Source organism: Motacilla alba, chromosome Z (assembly GCF_015832195.1).
Source record: "Motacilla alba alba isolate MOTALB_02 chromosome Z, Motacilla_alba_V1.0_pri, whole genome shotgun sequence".
Taxonomy (NCBI): Eukaryota; Metazoa; Chordata; class Aves; order Passeriformes; family Motacillidae; genus Motacilla; species Motacilla alba.
The window spans coordinates 35233794-35254548 of record NC_052046.1 but is presented as its reverse complement, the minus strand read 5'-3'; the positions used below and the strand labels follow the sequence as shown (position 1 = coordinate 35254548).

The following is a 20755-nucleotide window of genomic DNA, read 5'->3' as shown; positions in this document are numbered from 1 at the left end:
TTCATTTATCAACGGGTAATATGAAGAATTTCTCAGCTTCCTTCATGTATACTTGCTTGTAATGCTTTATATGCCTGAATAGAAGGCTAATTACTGTAGTGTAATAAATAATGAAATCTGAGACCTATGTAATATAAATGCAGAAGCAACAGACATCTGAGTAAAGAGAATGCTATGGCTAAAAAAATGAAATCTTTAATTGTAAAAAATGCACCCAGCAACTCAGGGATGCTAAGAAAGGTTAGTATGAGTCCATCTGCTTGCAGAAGGGAGATTCCTATGTAAGGAAGTTCTGACACTTTGCTTTTGATCGGAAACAGTCTGATTATGTTGGAATTATGGTGGTTGAGCCCTGTATTTATTTGTTTATACAAATATTTATCTTTACACTATGTTGCCAAATTAAATTCCAAACTCTTTTAGTTTATTTTCAGTTTAGAAGAATTAACTGAGGCACAAAAATATTTCATTTTTATCAAATTGTAATGGCTCAGAGAAATGGTTGAACACAATTGCGATCTTTAGTTATCTATCTTGGGCTCTACAGCTTGGATGATACTTAGTTTAATCTGTTTACATTTGGCTTTATTTTTTAGAAGCAAATACCTCAGGTCAAATTCAGCTTTATTCTCAAAAGATACTGAATTTTATCATTTACATCAATGAATACTAAAATCACTGATTTTTACAAGATGTAATGAAACATACTTTCAAGTGTTCAGCCCATCTCAAAGTTCAGCTCATAATATGATTAATCCCATCGTCATGACAGGCAGGATTTGAACAATAGCATCCTTGCTAACGTAGCAAATATGCACTCATGGTGATGAAAAAAACTCCAGGATCTTTTCAGGGTGAAAAGTGTCTTCCTTACTCCAAGCCAGTTTGTTGTTCTTGTGATCTCATTGTGGATGAAGGAGAGGGAGAGGACTGTTCACATTCCGGTGTAGCCAAGCTCTGTTTTCTCATGTGTGAAGACTGTATGTTGCACTAGGGACAAACCACCCAGGTCTTGAGACAACAGCAATTTACTGCACTGCTTTTGCAGTTTACAAACTGTAAACAATAATGTTACAGGAAGGTGAAGTAGGACTGGCTCACAGGCAGAAAAATGTCTGGCTGCACTAATGCAGCTAAAGGAAAAACGGAAATTACAACATCCTTGCAGATGATGTAAAAACACTTCTATTTTCATTAATTGAGGGTCAACATGGCTGAGAAGAAAGTTGTATTTCTATGTGAAATACCAGGTGAGAGTCACTGGTTAGGGCACACCCACCACACACCATCTTGCGGTCTGGCTGTGTGCTGAGGCAAGGGCTTCTCTAAGAGACTTGTCACAGAGAGAAGTGCTGAAATATCACAGAACAAAGCAGTATAAATTCACCTCATCACTGTCCGTCCCAGAGTCTACCAAATTTCTCTGAATTACTGAATCACTCCAGTGTTGTGCAAGTCTCTGCTGTAACAACTATTGCCATGCATCGAAAATGTCTACATTTATAGACTTTGTTATGCAGCTCTATTAACAGGTACTGCAATTTGTTTCTTCCAAAGCACCACACAAATAAATTATTTAGATGAATGAAGTTAGCTGAACTACTTTTTAAGAACTTCTTTCTGTTCATAAAGTATAATTAAGTAAATATTTTCTTTGGCTTTCACATATTATTATTCATATTCATATCTGCCTGTAGCAGTGGCTAAACATCAGAAGACACCAAAGCTTTATTGAAAAGAAAACAAAAAACATACTTTATCAATTTGGGGATGATAATAAAGTTCAATTATTTTACCAAAATTAAAAAGTAATTTCTAGAACTAATAATATAATGTGTACAAATATATATATATGTGTGTGTGTGTGTGTATGTGTGTGTTTATAGTAAATTTCAATAATTGCTAATATATTTATTCAAGCTGGTATTATTTATTTACTGAAAATTTAAAATGTATTTTTTGCAATTATCTATTAAAAAAGAAAAAAATACCAACACCCCCCCAATTCCTCCCCAAATTTTCAATTTATTGTGGGTCCAGTGAATTTTGTTTTCTTTAAAAATTGTGGCCTAATTATCATGACTGGAAAACAATGCTTGACTGAGACTTGGAGAGAAGAGAGACTCTGGACAGTTTAGCATTAATGGGGCAAGACAGGCTTGGGTTTGTTTTTTTTCTGCCTCTCACCTTGAGACCACAAGTACAAGAAATCAGACTATGGGACATTCCTGAATTGACTGGATAAAAAATTTGTTTTCCCTAGGTCAAAGTAATGTGCTCTCAACAATTTCACTTATTCAATTTGTATCTATCACATTAACAGATACAAAACTCTAGTGAGGGAAAAAAAAAAAAGCTGAATATTCTCAAATACATGTAAATAATTAATATCCAACCCAGGGAATATTACATGAACAAAGACAGAATCATTTTTGCTGTTAGGCGTCTCGCCTGAGTCCAATAAACACATTTTACAAAACCCTAAAGCTTTTGTTAGTGAATTACAGATAAGAGACCTCAAATGAACCACAGATATTTTATGTTTTCTTTCTTATTAGGGAGCAATCACAAGGTAAATGTAGGCAGATTCTGAATCACTAGAACAACATGGGCATGCCAAAGAGTGGTAACACAAGGGAGCTCAAGATTGCAGCTGTGCTTTGCTGCTGTGTTGGTACACAGGATACATAGGCACACAAGATGAGGAAATTTTTATATCCCCTCTTCTCCTTGTCCACCTGAAAGCAATAATGAAAGCATGATAAATATTCATAAACATTCACTTTCATCTGGGAGGCCTTCTGGGGGTCTGTTCAATTCTAATCTACAGGACCTAATCCATAATTACTTTAGCTTCTTCCTCTAAAACTAGTTTCCTGCACCAGAAAACACTGCCGTGCCTTTGTTGTACAGTTAATCTCACTTTGACACAGAAATTAGATGTTAACACATCAGCCTCTGTGAGGCTGGTAGAGTTTCATACAGCACACATTGTACAAAATTTAGAGGACTGCAGTTTTCACGAAATGTAGTAACCATAGGCATTGCTGTCTTCCAAGCATGACTGGAAGAGGTAATGGAGGTGATGCTCTGGACAGGTATGAGGTATAGGACAAATATCAGAGTCTTGGACAGCAAGAACCCCTGTCCCACTGAGTATTGAATAGGCTGTATAGTCATGCTCCTTACCTTTTTCCTTCTCAAAGACTTTATTCAATGCTTTGGCAGGAGAGCCTTACAGACAGTACAATATTATTCTGGGAGGGTTTCCAAAAGGTAGGAAATGAATTTCTAATTCCAAGACTATGATGCAGGAGGGGAGATGCTGTTTCTGTTTCTGTCTGTTTTCTATACTGACAGGTTCAGGAGACGTTTTGGGTTCTTAACTGGAGAGAGCTATTTTCTTGTGCTTAGTAACTTGGGGAACAGGACATATACGTTGTATCTTTTTTACACTTGTGTTTACCTATTAGCCAGCTCTAATAGCTCCTCTTTGGGAAACAGTATCTGTGCAGGAAGCCTAAGCGCTTAAGACTAGTTCCCCTACCTCAAAGCAAAGTTTTTGCAATGCTCAGAACTGTGACACTAGAGTGGCTTCATTGACTTTGCAGGCTAAACGTGACAGACTGGTACACCATGATGTGACAGCTAAATGTGACAGCTGATACCACTCTATACAGTTTCATCATCTGTTGAAATTAATACTCTTTTACTTAGTCTTGGAGGCATTTGATCCTACTGAATATTTGATTTTCATGTGAGGAATTTGGCTTTTATACTTCAGAAAACAGAGAACTAAAAAGAAGGCTCAAAAACAGTTCTGATAGGGATTTTCTAGAGGGATTTATACAGGTATTTCTCCTTGCATCAGCAGCAGCTGCATAGAACAGGTAAAAGTCCAAGATTTTCACAGGCTTGCAGTGACTTTGGAAACACTGCTTTTGGTGATTTCAAATATTTTCAAGGTGTGATACTTGAGACTTTCAGCAACTTCTGAAGACTAAGACGCTGTTTAAAGTGTCAAGTATATGCGCTAAGAATTAATAGAGACAGCTTTTATACTCACGTCTGAGAGAAATGAATTAATTCTTTCAGGAGATATAGGAAAAAATTAGGTTCTTTAGCAAAGCACTTATGAGGAAGCACACTGATGAATTAAGCAAATAAATATGAGGAACGCATATAGATATGATGGGATACTCCCACCACCCCACACTGTGTTATCCAGATCCCAATTTAATTTATGAAGAAGAAAGCTAGAAGAATTATTCAGTTCTTTGGTGCCTCAGTATTTTTCAACTACTATCCCCTAAGCTAAAATCAAATCCTTTGTAACTCATCTGCAGAGTACAAATATTGTGCAAAGCAATTTTGAAGTAGAAAGACAATTTTTCACAATTCTGTATGCTGCAAGAGCTGTAACTAAGTCTAAAATAGATATTTTTATTCTCTTTGGCTTAGCCATGTGAGGAAGTATAAAAAACTAAAGCAAATAAAAAACAATGTCCTATATATTTATAGATTGGCTATATATAGTCCAGGTGCAAATGTTGAAGTTGTTTCTACAGTTCTTTAGTTTTCTTACATTTTGAAGGTTATGACATAAGTAATATTATTTTTATGTAGATTGCTAATGCTACTCCTGTTAGATGGAAGACAGAGAATTCAAACGAGAAATTAATATACAAAGAAGATTTGACTTCTTCCATTAACTTAATGTCTTCTCTACAGAGGAGCTTCTCTTTTTGTAAGATCAGCATTTCTCAATGCTGTTATTTCTCTTCCAATAATTCTCCTGTATCTTTCCCTTTCATATAACTGAAATCAATATTGTCAGCTAAAACTGCTTCCTAAATTCCGTTCAATAAAGAGGAGTGATGAGTGCAATGAAATAGTAATTACATACTAAAATTTGAATTTTTTTATCTCTTCATGACAAAAAATTGTTAGGCATAATATTCCTTTTGGAAAGGTGAAGAAAAATGTTGCATAAAAATTATTGACCAGATATCAGTAAAAAGGTGATTCAAGGACCTTAGTCCCTCTGACCTCCATTGTCTTGGGTTTTTTCTTAATTAAATTAACCTGCAATTGCATACGGTTAGGTATAAAACTCAAGCCACAATTATAGCTTGAATAAAGCTATATAAAGAGGAGGAGAAACCTTTATGTGTCACACCCTTGATGAAAATATCACTTTTGATAATAAGCTATATATGTTTCACTTTAAAACAGAATTGTTCCATTATCTAGCTGATTCAGTATTGTGAAAAGTCTTCCTCTAAATCCAAGCAAAAAAAAGGTTTTTCAGTATTTATTTACCTGGATGGTTTGCTGGAGTAGCCTGTCAGTTTGCCACTGACTAGTGAACTAGCCACCTTAGCAGGGGTATACCTGCCACATGACTCACACCCTCAAAATAGGAAAAAGAAAAAATATGCCGTATTTTACTGCAATCTTTTTCATATTCAGTTGCCATTATCATTTATTTATTTACAGTAGAGCCTTGATGAAACAGCAGCAAAATTGTCTGGAGTGCTAGGCATCCTCTGTGTACTTACAGATAAAATCTGAAAGTGTTTGTACAGAGAAAAAAACCCTACTGTTGAAATCAATGGGTTTGAAATTATTTGATGAAATTACTTGGAATTCTTCTTCACTAAAGGATTAAGAAAATTTTAGACTTGTGCTCTTGCCACATGGAAGTCTACTTAACAATTAAAGAAAAATTTTATGATCGGGTAAAAATTGGTAATCATCCCAAGACATTATTGAAAGGACAACTTTGCTTCAGAGTCCTCTACATATTTTGAAAAGCCAAATGTACTAAATGGTTTTCCCTTGTTAACACCTTTGTGTTGACTTCATCAAGGAAATCCATTGAATTTTTAGGCAGGACATCTGCTGCAGGGAAGAAAAAAGGGTTGGAATCTTTCCCAAACTCATATCAGTCCAAGTACGCATTACAATAATCTTTTTATACACTAATTTTTGCAGTTCTAACATCAGGTTTACTGGTCTATAGTGTGACTTATCATCCCAGGAACCTTGGCACTGTATTAGTTATTTGCCAGCTGTCTGGTGTTGACGTAGTCTTTAGCATATATTCTGCAGTTAGCAATTCACCTAATTCACCTTCAAATGCATTTCTAAACACTGGCTGATATTTTCCCCTTTATTTCTTTTTACGATATCCTCTTTTACTGCAAAAACAATATAGGATAGGTACTCAAACTGTCCATCTTTTTCTTCTTTGTGGGATACTAGGTAAAAGATGTAGGATCAGGACTCAAGGCTTTGAGGACTTTATCATATCTACTACTTGACTACATAGATGTTTTCCCTTCTAGTAGCTAAATTCTCATGTCATTTGTTTTTGTGAATGCCCAGGACTAAAATCTTAGTAATGTAATGATCAGCTAAGTACCCAGCTCATGCCTGTATCTGCCTAAAACTGATTTTAAGTATTTTTTTCTACCTCTGTCTCAACATCATGGTCAACCGGACATTTTTGCAACTTGCTATATAATTTCTCTTCTTCCCTTACTGCTGTCTTCAAAACAGAGTGTTGCTACCTGTTTCCACAAACTCACTTATTTAATAATCTTGGGAGATAGAAGTGTCCCCTAGCATGTGAGAGACCATGCTGTAGATCCCTTCTGTGTGATAAAATTTTAAATCCTGCTGAGAAGGATTGCTAATTGCCAGAATATAGGGCAAGGTTTTTTCAATTACTTTTACTGTAGAACAGAATATTTAAATAGCCGCTGCAATGCTCTTCAGACTAATGGCTGAGGAAGTAATTTGGGACTTGGAAATCTGGATTCCAATCCCTGTACTAATGAATGTTTAAAGTTCATTCTATTAAGTGTTTTATTTCAGAAAATCCTTTAAGTTAGTGGCTAAAGCATAGAGGTAGGAGATGCACATTAAAACTCATCCAGCAGAAAGAGATATTGACCCTATTTGTTCTGCAACTTGGGCATGTGCTGAGCAGGCGAAACACCGCATGGGCACTCCTGCATCCTGTTCGTCCTTTCTTCATCTCCTCTCCACTTTTGCAGGGAGCAGTGATGAATTCTGTGCCCCAGGAAACAGTTTAGATGTGGGATCTATCCTGGGTACTGTATGGTGGTATCTCACTTCCCCAAAGTGGCATCATCCTTCACAAAGCAGTTGCCTGCTGGCTAGCTTAGGCTCAGGTGTTGTTTTTCTATTTCACAGTTAGGTGACTAACTCTTCAAGTATATTACATAAAGTTTCAAGTTGTAATCAGTAATTATGTAATTATATTAGTAGCTAGATACCCAAGAACAATTATAGTGTGGAGAAATGTAGCATTTTCAATCACTGCTGATATGGTGCACAGGTTTTGAAACTCTAATTCAGGTCACAAAGGTCAAGTAATGCCCTGTGGAGCAAGGTCTGCATTCACAAATGAGGAGTTTCACTGGTTAACAATTTTAAGTATCACTTATGTCCTAGAATAATGGATTTAATAATTTTATGAAATTATTGTCAAAATATACTCAGGTGAGAGTAAACTATAAACCAGAGTGACTGTAAACTATGATTAAGAAATCCATCTACTAGGAAATTTTCTGGAAGCAGAAACTTACAGTATGCAAGTTACTGAGCAGTTATTCAAAAGAGGCAAAGCCTGAAATGAGACAGATGTTCTAGGATACGTAATATTTGCCTACCTTAAATGAGCACCTTTTCCAATTAAATTCTAGAATTGAGAAAATACAGTTACAAAGATAAGATTGCAAACTAACCCTAATTTGGATTTTCTTCTAATAGTTCCTTCTTTTGCCAGTGGTCTTGTGTACTTCACTGATCTTTTATAATTTCTCAAGTATCTGGATTATTATTACATCTTTATCCCAGTTTGGTCATACATTTTTTTGGTGAGCTCCTTTGGCTCACCAAAAAAACCTAAAAGGACACAGACAATTAAGTGGCTAAAAATCACCCTTTAAACACTTCACTCTTGAGGTATTCCAGGCATGCAGGGATTCAGAGAAAACTAAGACAATGTAAAAGGATTTTTTATGGAGCTATAAAAATGCTGATATTCTCCTAGCCAAATAAGAAAGTTTTACTTATATTACTGTAAAATATGTATCTTTACCTCCATGATCAACTGGGAATGCTATTGCAATAAATATCATTCCTACATGCAGGAACTGTGGGGAAAAATGCAGTTAATTCATGTTTTTTTATTAACTGCTTATTTAGAGTTAAATGCCTATTGTTGTTATTCATCTTGTGATTTCATTCCTTCATATTGTGAGGTTCACCAGTGATCTCATTCCTTCATATTCTCTAGTTTCTCAAACTGAACTGTACTCTCTTCAGTAAAATAGATTTAAAGGGATGACTTTAGCATAAGAAATTTCTAGAATTACACAAACTTGTTATCAGGTAATTCTGTTCCTGGACATTACTATAAAGCTATATTTTGTCAGGCAACTATACAATCCAAAACTCAGGGTTTGATTCCTGTAAGAAGTAGACATAATCTTATGCTTTGAATCTCCTTGCCTGTTTCTTTCATGAACATGTTCACACAATGAATACATCTATGCAATCTCTTTACACAGAAATAAAAGAGTACTAAAGCAGCTGGGCAAACTCAGTAATATTGTTCAGAGTTCTTCATATTTCTCCTTGAAAGCTCTTCTCATCTACATGGCTTATTTGTGGCCACTGTGATACTATTACTGAGAAAGTACTCTCCAGTTTTCCAGGGCATCAGATTAATTATTAAATGCCTGTTTTCATATATTTTCTTTCTTCCCAAATTAGCCTAATTCCAACAGCTTACTTTTAATGTATCTTATTGACATTATTTTAGAAAAATGTCTTTACACTCAGGGGAATCACCTGAACTCGCATTGGCACTGTGACACTTCTTCAGGCTGGAGTACTCTTCTTCTGCCTTGTACTGAAAAATAAAGTATTGAACTAGAAATAAGAAAGAATACCAAATCTGGTAGCACAATAGTAATTGGCTTCATTTTCAGAATTTCTAAGCACCTCATATAATTGTCAGCCTGGCAAAATACATCAGTCAAGAAGTTCCAAAAGATCTGTCAGACCACCTCCAGGAGTTTGACATAATTTGCAGAGCAACTGAGTCATATTCTTCACAGGTATAACAGAACCAAATCTGTCCCCTGACTGCAGTGCTCTGTGACAAGTATTTTTAAAAAAAGTGAACATTCCCAAGCCTTCTGAAAAGTAAACTGGGTTAATCTTTGCTCATGCCTTAACAGGATAGAGGATGTTAAGAATGAGCTCATCATTACTAATCCTGTATTCTTTGCTTGGACTTTGGAGATGAACTTAGTTTCAACAAATGACATAAAACTAGGAACCTTAGGAAACTACTGCTTTAATGTAGCAATAAATGAAGAACTCCTAATGCTCTTTTACAAAGTCACCTGAGGTAGGAATATTAGACATCACTGTGGGTAACACAGTGAACAGCTTCAGTATGCTGTCACAGATAAAGATGCAAATAAAAATAATAGGATGAAGAATAACAAGACTAGCTTAATAACTTTGAAGACACATCGGTAAGCGTTCTGCTCTGAAATGCTGCCCTGGACGTTCCTTCTCAAGGAGGTGTTTCAGTTCTAAGTGTGACTAAGAAATGGATAATATACATTGTCTAGGTATAGAAAACATGTTTGAAAGAAAAAACTACATGGACTTCTCACTTCTTAACTTTTTTGAGTGGCCTTCTCTTGTAAGATACAATGTAAATAAAATTGGGTTTTTTAAAATAAAACAGCCTAAAAATAAAATGCAACAAGAACAAAAGGAATAAGACCCGTGTCATCTTTCTCTTATCAGAAAAGTTAGCAGCAAGTAAATGAAATATTAGAAACAGGATTATTCAAAATTTATAATGGGATTAGGGTTTTTTTCTGAAATTTTTCCTGAATCTTTACAAATTATTATCTTGGGGAGTCTGATCTCTAACGTCAGAAAGATTAGAAGGTGGATAGGGTATCAATTTAGATTTATAAATAGGGTTTCAAATAAGAGACCTTGGAAGAGGCATCCAACCTACTATCTCATAGCAATCACTGCCAAAACTTTTACAGGGCACATCTGAGACCAGACAGGTCTGCAGGACTTGTCAGCCTGCTGCATAGTGGAGATGCATTGGAAAGGGACTCCTGCCAGAAGCAGAGCGGCTTCCTTGCTCCACATTGACTGATCCAGCCACATCAATCACTAGGCTTTTGTTACTCACAGCATTTAAAGTCACGCTGAACACATGCCCTAGCAAGGGAAATGGATTGTCCCCTTATTAACTGCCAAGTCCTGAGCACCATCCGTACACCAAATGTTTGGTCATCTTCCATCAGAGATTGGACACTCTCCTAAACTTAGGGTCTAGTACTGCCTTCACCTCACAGATTACAAAGAGGGGCAGCCCTAGTGATCACAGGCCTTATCTGCTTTCTGCAGCTGAGAGGAAGAACATGTCAGCCATCTCCATCATCTGCTGAGGACCCAGATCAAGCTTGTAAAAATGACAAGAAATTTTCACTAGTATGACTGGCTTACTAGAGTAAAGAGCAAGTACTTTACACCAGTAAGCCAGTTTTCACTGCTCAGGAATTAGGCTAAAACAGTTTTGTATTCTACATAGATAAAATGTGTTCCCAGAATTTAAAACTGGCATTTAATTACAGGCATTCTTGCATTTTAAGAAATTCATAAATTGTGACACTCAAATTGAGAATTTTTTTTTGGTGTATGTATTGTATTTCTGGCCAAAACATCACCTCTCCTGTTTCTAACCACACTTTGCAAACACTGTGTCTCAGAAATTTTTTTAAACATCTGCTGTCACATCTATTTAGGAATTGCAGCTTTTTTTATCCCTCATTACCATTCTTTCCACCTCACATAATTTATCTCTATAGTTCCACTCTTCCTTCATAGTGACTGCTGTCTTGTTTTCATATCCTGCTCTGCTGCCATGAATCAGTTTCATACTACAGACCAGAGACCAGTAAGCAATACTGTTCTACTCAAAAGGTTTTTAACTGCTTACAAGGAAATTGTTTTTCTGCATACTAAGGGATATTTTCATGCAAGTTCACACTTTGCATCATAATAAACAGAAATTACCCTCTTCCTTTCAGTGTGTGACTGTGCAGTCACTTCCAATGTTTTAGTGCCCACCTTCCCAGCCAGCCCGCAGCCCTGTTATTACGTAAGTACACATGTAGAAATAAACATATTGGCAGAGTTTGTGCCTACCAAAAGCAGCCACCCTTCTGCGAATGTAAATCACTACATCTCATTAGAAAATTACACCTATATTTGTATGTCTTTTTATGAATGCCTCCTAGTGCCTCCTGTATTTCACTTGCTGTAGATCTATCATCCTCACTTAGAATCTGCAAATACATTTGCCACTGTCTTCTAGGACAGTTTTCAAAAGTAAGCCTTTGGACTGTGTCTACAAAATACATGTGTTCTTGTGCAAAGAGACACTTCTGTAGAAAGACATGAGCAAATATTAGCTGGCATATACTTTTGATCTGTGTAAATACTTGCCTGTAGAGATGAAAGCATTACACTCAAAACAGTTGAACTAGAGTAGAAGGTGTAAAACTGAATAGTTTACTTTCCACAGAGTAATTAGGTAATTCAGGTTTACATCAAATTATATTTAGGAATTCGTTTTAATCTCTGATGAAACTAGAAACTGAAAGAGGTTTTGTGGTTGCAAGTAAAAGAAAATACATTAACACATATCTTCATAGTAGATGTCATTATTCTCTTCCTTATTTCGTAATCCTACTGCTAGACTAAGCCACCTAGGACCTTGCAAACTTCTGCATTTGTTTGGGAGATCCAGCCCCACAGGGCAGCACAAAGTGGTCTGAGCAGAGACATTTTTGTTTTGGTATTTTTGTGCATTGGATAGATAGCTATTCATCAGTGCAGAAGCAGAAAGGACAGTGTTCACCGTCAAGTCTTAGCTGCCACAGCTCAAAGGCCTGAATGAGTTTTTTGATTTTCCTGTTTAACATTAAATTTAACACCCTCATAAAGGGATAAGCAAAACCTTCTGTTCTAATCCCCTCATGCACAGAAGGGAACAGGAAAAGGGAACATGGAAGCACTGTTTACAGCTGATTGAGAAAGTGGAGATGTGCTTTATTGATTTATTTTTGTGAATAAGCATAGACAAACTTTTCAAATATGGGGTTTTTTTTTCATTAATGCCACATTTCACTTTGTAAATAAAATTGTGGACATTTGAGTCAAATAGAAAGTATTTTTTCCTTTTTCTGTTATGCAAAATGTGCTCACATAAAGCACAACTCATAAAAACCTGGTGAAGTTGAAATAAAAAATTACCAAAGCTGAAGTGGCTCTTCAGAAAGAGTGCATACAGAGACTCAAAATTAATTATTTTAAACTAGCAGAAATATAGCAGTTCCACCTCTTGGAAAAACTGTCCTGTCAGTTATGTAGCATGTGCATGAGAAGGGCAGCAGGGCAAAAACTCATCCAAACTGACACACGTATATTAGCTCAATGACAAATGAATTTGACGGCATTTAGCTTGTAGTGAATTGTCCTTTTCCCACATACCTAGCGTATATAGGAGAGATGACATGCTGAATTTAACATGCAAGGATAACTGTGACTACAGTTTAATACAGGTGACTACAGGTTGGCATGTTCTAAAGTATAAGCAATTCTTGAATGTCAGATTAAACTCCTAGAGATTGTCAGAAATTTCTAGCAAATACTGTATGAGCCTCAATATTTCAGGGCAATTCTGAAAGTAGCTTTAGGATCTGGGGTTCAAAGTGTTATGTGCTTCCCTGAGCATTCAAATGCTGATACTGCACTGAAGCAGACATAGAAGCCTGATCATGAGAAAGTCTGGAAATGACCAACTGGTTCCTTGGTCTCCTCCAAAGGGGACAGCACTAGATGTTGCTGCTGTTTGGTGAGTATATGCACACTGCTTTTGGAGAGGTGCCTGTTAAAGGGCCTCTCTGCACCTCCCCGTGGGGGTGGGGGTGGGGTCCTGTTCCTATTCTGATGAGAGTGACTGATTTTTGTTTAGACACATGACTTGGGTACTTTCCTGCTCAGTGACCCAATGAATCATCTAAAATTTCATAAGCAGACAACAGTAAGGGGAGGAGATTAGTTGTTTCTTCCCTCAGTTACAATACAGCTTGGTTTTTAGGATCTGCTCTCTGAGATGGAGTTCATCCAGGCTGGCAGAAAAGAAAATAACTTTTTCTTCCCTATGTATTTAAGTGAAGAACACCCAGATACATATACCTTAGATTTAAGAGGCAAACACATTAGCTGATGGTATTTAAAGGAAAATATTATGCTCCTGCCCCATGTGGAGAGAGTTCTAAATAGAACCATTGTCTAAGTGCTGGATTTGTGAAGGTGTCCCTGTCTTCTGTTCGCACTTCTGACTAGCTGAAGCTCTGCACACTGGGTTGCTAAACCCTGTAATCCACATCCCCGAACTCCAGAGTGGGGATCAAGGGCCTAGAAATAAGGTACATGGAGGTGCACGTAGATTTTGCCACTCCATCCATCAGAGAATAAGACTTGCTGAATACTGGAATTCTGTTCTTGAAAAGACTTTTCATTCTCAAGTAGTGTGTTACACTTTGATGACTTGTTGCTCTCAACACTCACTTGCACTGCTGTTTCCTGAGACAGTACAGGAAGATCTTTTACCTATGTGCCTTGATCATTCTGCAGTACGGGAGAATGGATTCTTACTATGAAAGGCTTTCTACTCCAGAAGACAGGCTTTTTTGAGACAGAAAAAGCTAGTTTTATTCAGACCAGCTTCAAAACAGATAAATTTTCAATATTAGTAAAATTTTCTGAGAAAGAACTTTCAGGTCATGTTTTGTAACAGTAACAGCAGAGATTTCATAATTTAAATAGGAAGATCTTTTCCACTTTGAACTTGGTTTTGATCTTCTAAAAAGATAAATAATCTAAAATACTAGTCAGGGTGAAGAAAGCACACTGTCTATATATTTTGCATGTTTGCATCAGACTATTCTGATGTAGAATATATTTTGAATGTGTGAAGAATAATATTTTTTTTAATTTAAGAACAATAATTTTTAAAAAGTAGTTTTTCTGTTGAGAAATTGTCTGGTTATCCAAACTCTTTAAAGCAGTCTACTGTGTTATACTCATTTTAAATGTCACTTTGCTAATACAATAGCTACTAATCTCATATATTGGGTTACAAAGATATCTTTTACCCATCTGGAAGGAATTAATTATAATTCTGTAGAAATTCTATTTTCTGAATAGGGTAGGATTTCATGTGAAAAGTTGTGTGGTTTAACCCTAGCCAGCCAACAAGCCCCAGGCAGCTGCTTGCTCAGTCCCCCATCAGAGAGATCAGGAAAAGAATGGGAAGGGTAAAAGCCAGAATAGTCATGAGTATAGATAAAGACAGTTCAATAGGAAAAACAAAAGTCATGCACTCAAGTGAAGCAAGACAAGAAATTATTTCACTGCTTCCCATGGGCAGGCAGGTGTTCAGCCATCTCCAGGAGAGCAGGGCCCCATCATGCATAGTGCTTGCTTGGAAAGACAAATGCCATCACTTCAAACATTCCCCCTTCTTCTTTTTCCCCCCCCACCTTTATGTCCTGAGCAGGATGTCACATGGTCTGGAAATCCCTTTGGTCAGTTGGGGTCACCTGTCCCAGCTGTGTCTCCTCCCAGCCTCTCATGCACCCCCAACTTCCTCACCAGCGTGGAAGCACAAACAGCAGAAAAGGCCTTGGATCTGTGTAAGCCCGGCTGAGCAATAACAAAAACATCTCTGTATTATCAACCCTCTGTTCAGCACAAACCCAAAACACAGCCACTGTGAAGAAATTTAACTCCTCCCCATCTGAAAACAGCACAAATGTATTAAGCCCTTTCACTTTAAAATTAGTTTCGATATCTAACACTGTCCAGTCTTTTCCTCAAAAACATAGCAAACTTTTGGTTGAGTAATATTGAAATAAGGGATAAAGTAGAGAAGTGAGAATTATACTTCAGGGAATGCAAATTTTATAAAACTTCCCATCAAGTTCCGCAATATCACTTCAAATAGTTTTTTAGCTGTACAGCTTATCCAGCCAGAGCCAGCTCGAAGCAGAGGCTGTTCGAGTAGCTCCCTACTTTAATAAATGCTTCCCTGTCTTCTACCACCTCAGAAGTTCTTCCAAGTAATGTAAGTGTACTGTTTCCTCTGCAGCAGGGAAGAGTGAGAAGGAGGGGTAATGTGAAAGGTAGAGGAGGGGAGAAAATAAAGTACTGCAGACAGACCTAGCTAGGAAGGAAGGAGATGCTCTGCCCAAACTCATTTCTCAAACCAGCCATTTCATAAATTAGAAAAAGAGCACAAGCAACTGTATATTGAGTAGGAAGTGTAACTGTGGGTAACATAAAATTGAACATTTGCTTTCATCTTTTCCCTGCTTCCATTTGTCCTGCAAGTGCATAAACTTTCCAGACTTGTTAAAGAGATAATTTTTGTAAGCAGGACCACAATGTACATTGATATTTGTGTGTAATATGAGCACATCCATAAAACATTAGGTGTGATGATGACAGCACTAAACAGACTCCTGTGACAAGAATGTGCTGTGGAAATTGCAGTCTTTCAGGGTATCAGGAATGCATAAACAAATGAAAAAATCTCCCAATAAACACAAAGAAGCAACCTTGCATTTTATATATGTTTTGAATTGTGAGGGCTACTGGCTGGAAGAACTACCATTAAAGATTTGAAAGCACTAAAACACACCGGATAAAAGCAAGGTTCATCTTTCACATTTTACAGCCAGTAAGGGAACCTGTTATTAAGTAACCTTGAAGGATCTTTCCAAATAGAACAAAGATGCAAATCTATAGCAATTCTGTTCTTAAAGCTGAACGGAGCACTGATGATAAAGTACCTATGGGAAAAAAAAAAAAAAAAAAAAAAAACCCCAAAAAACCCTTATTTTTAAAACATGGGCAAATTTAATTATTTAGAACCAATTGCTACATGAATTACAGATGACATATTTTAAAGACAGAGAAAGCATGGCTAACGTCCACCTCTGCAAGGTATAATCTTATATTTAGATGCAAGTGCAGTCTCACTGGATTTAACAGGTCAAAATGCTGCAAAAATGACATTCTGCAAAATTAAAAGTAAATTCTTACATTTGATAATCCCATACATGCTAAAAGTCCCTCTGTGCTCTTGCACTGGCTGAAATAGAAAAAACTGCATTAAATTACCGTTTCAGTAATTGTACTGAGTTATCTGAGTTCATTACAAAACTGCAACAATTTGTAAGAATAATAAAAGGCAGTCTGATTAAAGATAATTCAAGAGTCACCTGCTGAGCACCTGAATCAACTGGCTAAAACAGTATTAATGTTGATGCATTTACCTTACTATGAAATTCTTTAAAGGCAGCAGTATCCCTTGATAATGAAAAAAAAAGCAAAAGAAATAAAAGAAGTAATTAGGTTTGTGTGACCTTCAAGTACTATAAAAATATTCAGAAAAGATGGAAAGTGAATTAAGTGAAGAAATATTTTTACCAGGTATTTTTGGACCACATCCAATATTTTCAATATGTATAATAAAAATAAAAATTACTCTTAGTAAAAAAAAAAAAAAAAACAAAACAAAAACCCATCCCTTAATGCCCCCAAGCTAGAGGAAGGGTATGCAGCAATTCTAGATATTTCTTAAGCTACATCCCTATGAATGAAGACATCTCCAGCCTTGAAAAGCTTCATTACTGTTTTAGAGCTGTCATCAATCCAGTGTCCTTATGTGCGACATCCTACACATCCCAGATTACAAAAGAAAGTTTTAAACTGGAGCAGACTTGCATTTCCATTGGTGGTGTTGCTGGAGAAGCAAAAGAAAGTGCAGAAACTTAGTCAAATTGTATAAAAGTAAAACCAGCAAAGTATGCATCCTCCTAATATGTAATTGTATTATCTGTATAGAGTCATAGTATTTTCCTTGTCCCATTAATGTGGAACACTATCAAAAGGTCTTGGAAATACGCATGGATACAGTAGAGGTGGCATTCCAGTTAGGGTATATAACTGGACATTGCTGGGGTGGTTAGAGGGGTCTGGTGGGTTAAAACCCTGCCAGATAGTATGGAAAAGGTAATTTACACATGTGGTTCATACAGTTAGTTTCCATGCCCACCATCTCAGCAGCTATACTGCAATCATTTGGTATGGTCTCAAAAGCATTTTTATTGCTGTATAGATACCCTTGAATGATCTTATATTACCCTATATTACCCTGGTGTTATCTCTGTTTTTATTAAAGTGACTCTGCCTTCACTGAATGACACATTTCAGTCTGATATTGAGCTCTGCAATGCTTGTTTGTTGGGTTTTTTTGGTCACTGGACAAGGCTTTTTCCTTTGCTACTTTCTTAAAAACTCTAGGTGTTGTGCAGAATATGCTTTGAGAATGGAATTTCCTAGGCTTTTTTTTATGTCAGTTTTGTTTCCTTTTATCTTCTGTCTTTCTATATTTTTGACCTTATTATGAGTTCAGAATTCTCAGTTATTTTAACAGGAGCTTGGCATTAGTAGGGGCAATAGGGCAACAGCCAAAGCAGCTTTCTAGTATCTTTTATTGTAGTCTGTAAGTGTTGCATCTCCCTTGCATGTTGCTGTGTGAGCTTTTCAAATGACCAGCGGATCCACGTCACTTCAAATATTTCATAGTGGTTTTTATCCTCCTAAAAATCTATTTTTTCCTGTGGCTGTTGTGTTTCCAGTCCTGTTGTTAATACAGTTTAGCTCAATACTGCTTGGTAGTATTTATCTTGTTCTTGCAATTAGAGAGGTTAGGAAAAAAAGTCTGTTTTCTGAATATCTCCATTAATCATAATTATCAAGTGAGATCTGCAGTAACTGTTTCTCTCTTACTTTATGTTAAAGTGTGCATGCACATGCATGCAACATACTCATGTAAAATAAACCTTTTTGGCATAGCAGATAAAGACCTTAAGACAATCAGGAAAAGCTGCTCCAACCAGTATATAATGAAAAGGTAGGAAAAAACCCAAAGTTTTATCCCAAACAGATAATGTTTCTTTCACAGGCGTTGACTGTTGCCATGTTAGCATGATTAAGCAGTTCTGAGCTGCCACACTAATTTATGTGTGGTATGAAATAATGTAACAATTAAGTTTGCATGAAGAAGATTTTTTTTCTGAAAACAAATACATTCATTCTTTAAAATGAACTTCAAAATTATTTAGCAATGGAAGACAGAACAAATAGATAATTTCTGTTCCTTCTCATTAATCATGCCACAGAAGGGAAGGTTTATTTAGCTCTGAAAATGCAAACCCCCCACAATTCTTAGTTTATACCTTGAAATTGTGATAAAATATCCCAGACTGCACAATGAGACTGAAGTGAAAACCTGGCTTATCAGTTTTCTAGCAAGCTGTGTGATGAGTATGACCTCTTGTGTTAGACATGGGAATATTCATTTTTTTTATTCACACAATGAAACAACCAAGACAGTAGACTAAATATATAAAAGCTTGTAACAGCACTGTCCTTGCATTTCAAGAAATAAACAGGATAGCAGAAGCAGAGGTACAACACTGGGACTTATGACTTCTATATATGAATTAGAAAAATAAATGCAATAATATCCACACATAGCATAAAGATATCAGATATTTTAGTATAACAAGACCTTAGAAAGATTTTTTCCTTCTTCTTCACAATTCTAATATAAGCTTCCATGATCAGAGTAGATGAAGTTACAGGACAGAGCCTTGGTGACTTTTAAATAAAACATGGAGATTTACAAATTTCTTAAAAGGCTTTTCAAGGTAAACTAGGTCATAAGAATTGATATCCTGGTAAAATGAAAGCTTAAAAGAAAGTACCTTTAAGCAAAATTAAGGACGTAGCATGAACAGAAAAGGAAAGATGGAACCTTGCCTATCTAATTTTTAACTAGTTCACAAAACACGTATTTTGAAAGCATGCTTCAGCGAGACTGAAGCAGAATAGTAGAATAATAGAATTACAGAATAGTAGAAGTCCAGGTTCCCTGGGATTTTAATTTCAAAGATTCCTGAGATTCATGTGTTTCAAAAAGCAGATAAAATGGGACAAGTAAGATAGAATTACAGCACTGTGTTTTTTCAAAGAAAATGGAATATATGAAGCTGTGCTAAACAGCCTGTTCATTCTTAAGAATAAAAGCACCTTTTATCTTGGCCATTGGTGTTCAGGGAAATTAGTGCAATATTGAGCATCCAGATACACTTCTGTGTAACTTAAAAACGAAAGTATTTTATCATTTGTTTAATGAAGTGTGTGTGGATTTTTATTCAAAACTTAGTTGTAAGACAAATTTTTATTCATCACAAGACATTATGATTTTGTGTATCATATGTACTCCCACTTACGAGTGCTTTTTCAAATAACATGCTATGCAAACATAACTAAATTTTCATCTGTCTCTAAATAATTTATCTATATTGTAACCCATACTATTTACTACATTAGCGAGGGTTGTTTCATTGTGTGGGTGATATGTGTGCTTGCTTTAAAAGCTACATCTTGATTAGGAATTAACTTTAAAATTTTATAACGCAGCATATTTATAAACGTTGCTAATGACAGTGCCTCAGTCATCTTTCTAACCTATAACTCATCTAAGGATTTCAAAGGAAATTGAATGTCACAGGAGACACAGAAATCACAAGGATGCAGGCTTTTATCCTAGAAAGGCTTAGTGGATTTTGTCTTTAACATTGCCGACAAACTAAAGATGTAAGGAAATCTTCCATGGTATCAAATATTGACTGGGAAAAAAAAAAAAAAAAAGAAGAAGAAACCTCCTTTTATAGTCTTGCCTAGTTGACAGTTGACAGGAATGACACGGCTGTAACAAGGTAAAGCACTTCTCAATTTCATAATTCTTTCCTTAAATAATCTTTCCTTAAATAAATGCAGAAAGCAGACTTTACCTGATGCAGACATGGCTCTGCCTAACGGAGCTGCCAGAGCAGACTACTCAGTGGGGGCTTGAGAGGCAAAGAAAGGGGAAAAGGTAAAATGGCAGCAGACAACCAACTTCAGGACTATGCAGGCAGTGCATGGCAGGGAGCCGGAGGCAGAGGGGAGCTATTCAGTGACACCGGTCCCGTTTCACGGTACAGCTCCTGCCGACCCGGCGGAGCAGGTCTCCAGTCCCCGAACCACCCCCGGCTGCCGCTGGCCTCACGCCCCGGCTGCGCCTCTCTCTCCTCCGGCTGAGGGAAGAAGGAGCAGCCGGCAGAAGCCGTGCGGCCCCCCACCCGTACTTCGTGACAAGCCCGGGATGTGCCGGAGAGGGCTCCCCGCTCCCCGGGGAGGGCTCCCCGCTCCCCGCCGCGGCCCCTTCCAGCTCTCTGCGGCCCGGGGCGGCGGGCGGGTAGCGAGCCCGACGCTGTGTTTTGCAGGGCGGCGGCGGCGCTGCTGGACAGCTCCGGAGCGCGACGCGGCGCCCATGTTCCGGAGACGGCGCAGATGTGAGTGGGGAGCCGGGGAGAGACGCCGGGGAGAGCCGCGGCGGAGCCCCTTCGCCGACAGGCGGGGGAGATCCCGGGAGCGAGCGCGCTCCCCGCCCCCGGGAAGCCCCGGGTTTCCGCGGCGGGGGCGG

The 20755-nt window shown here is 37.3% G+C and overlaps 1 protein-coding gene across 7 annotated transcripts in view; it reads left to right on the top strand.

Annotated features, from left to right (window-relative positions):
* Positions 1-16056: 16056 nt before the first annotated feature.
* Positions 16057-20755, top strand: part of KCNN2 (potassium calcium-activated channel subfamily N member 2) — an 80792-nt gene continuing 76093 nt past the window's right edge. For 3 of the 7 annotated variants that reach the window (XR_005255172.1, XR_005255174.1, XR_005255173.1), the window contains exon 1: positions 16057-20624. Coding sequence is in view for 4 of the 7 variants with exons in the window: in XM_038123642.1 (XP_037979570.1) it covers positions 20198-20624 (427 nt within the window). In the remaining 3 variants the exon portion in view is untranslated. The remainder of the gene's footprint in view (positions 20625-20755) is intronic. The other 4 variants (XM_038123642.1, XM_038123641.1, XM_038123639.1 and 1 more) reach the window with 3 other exon arrangements.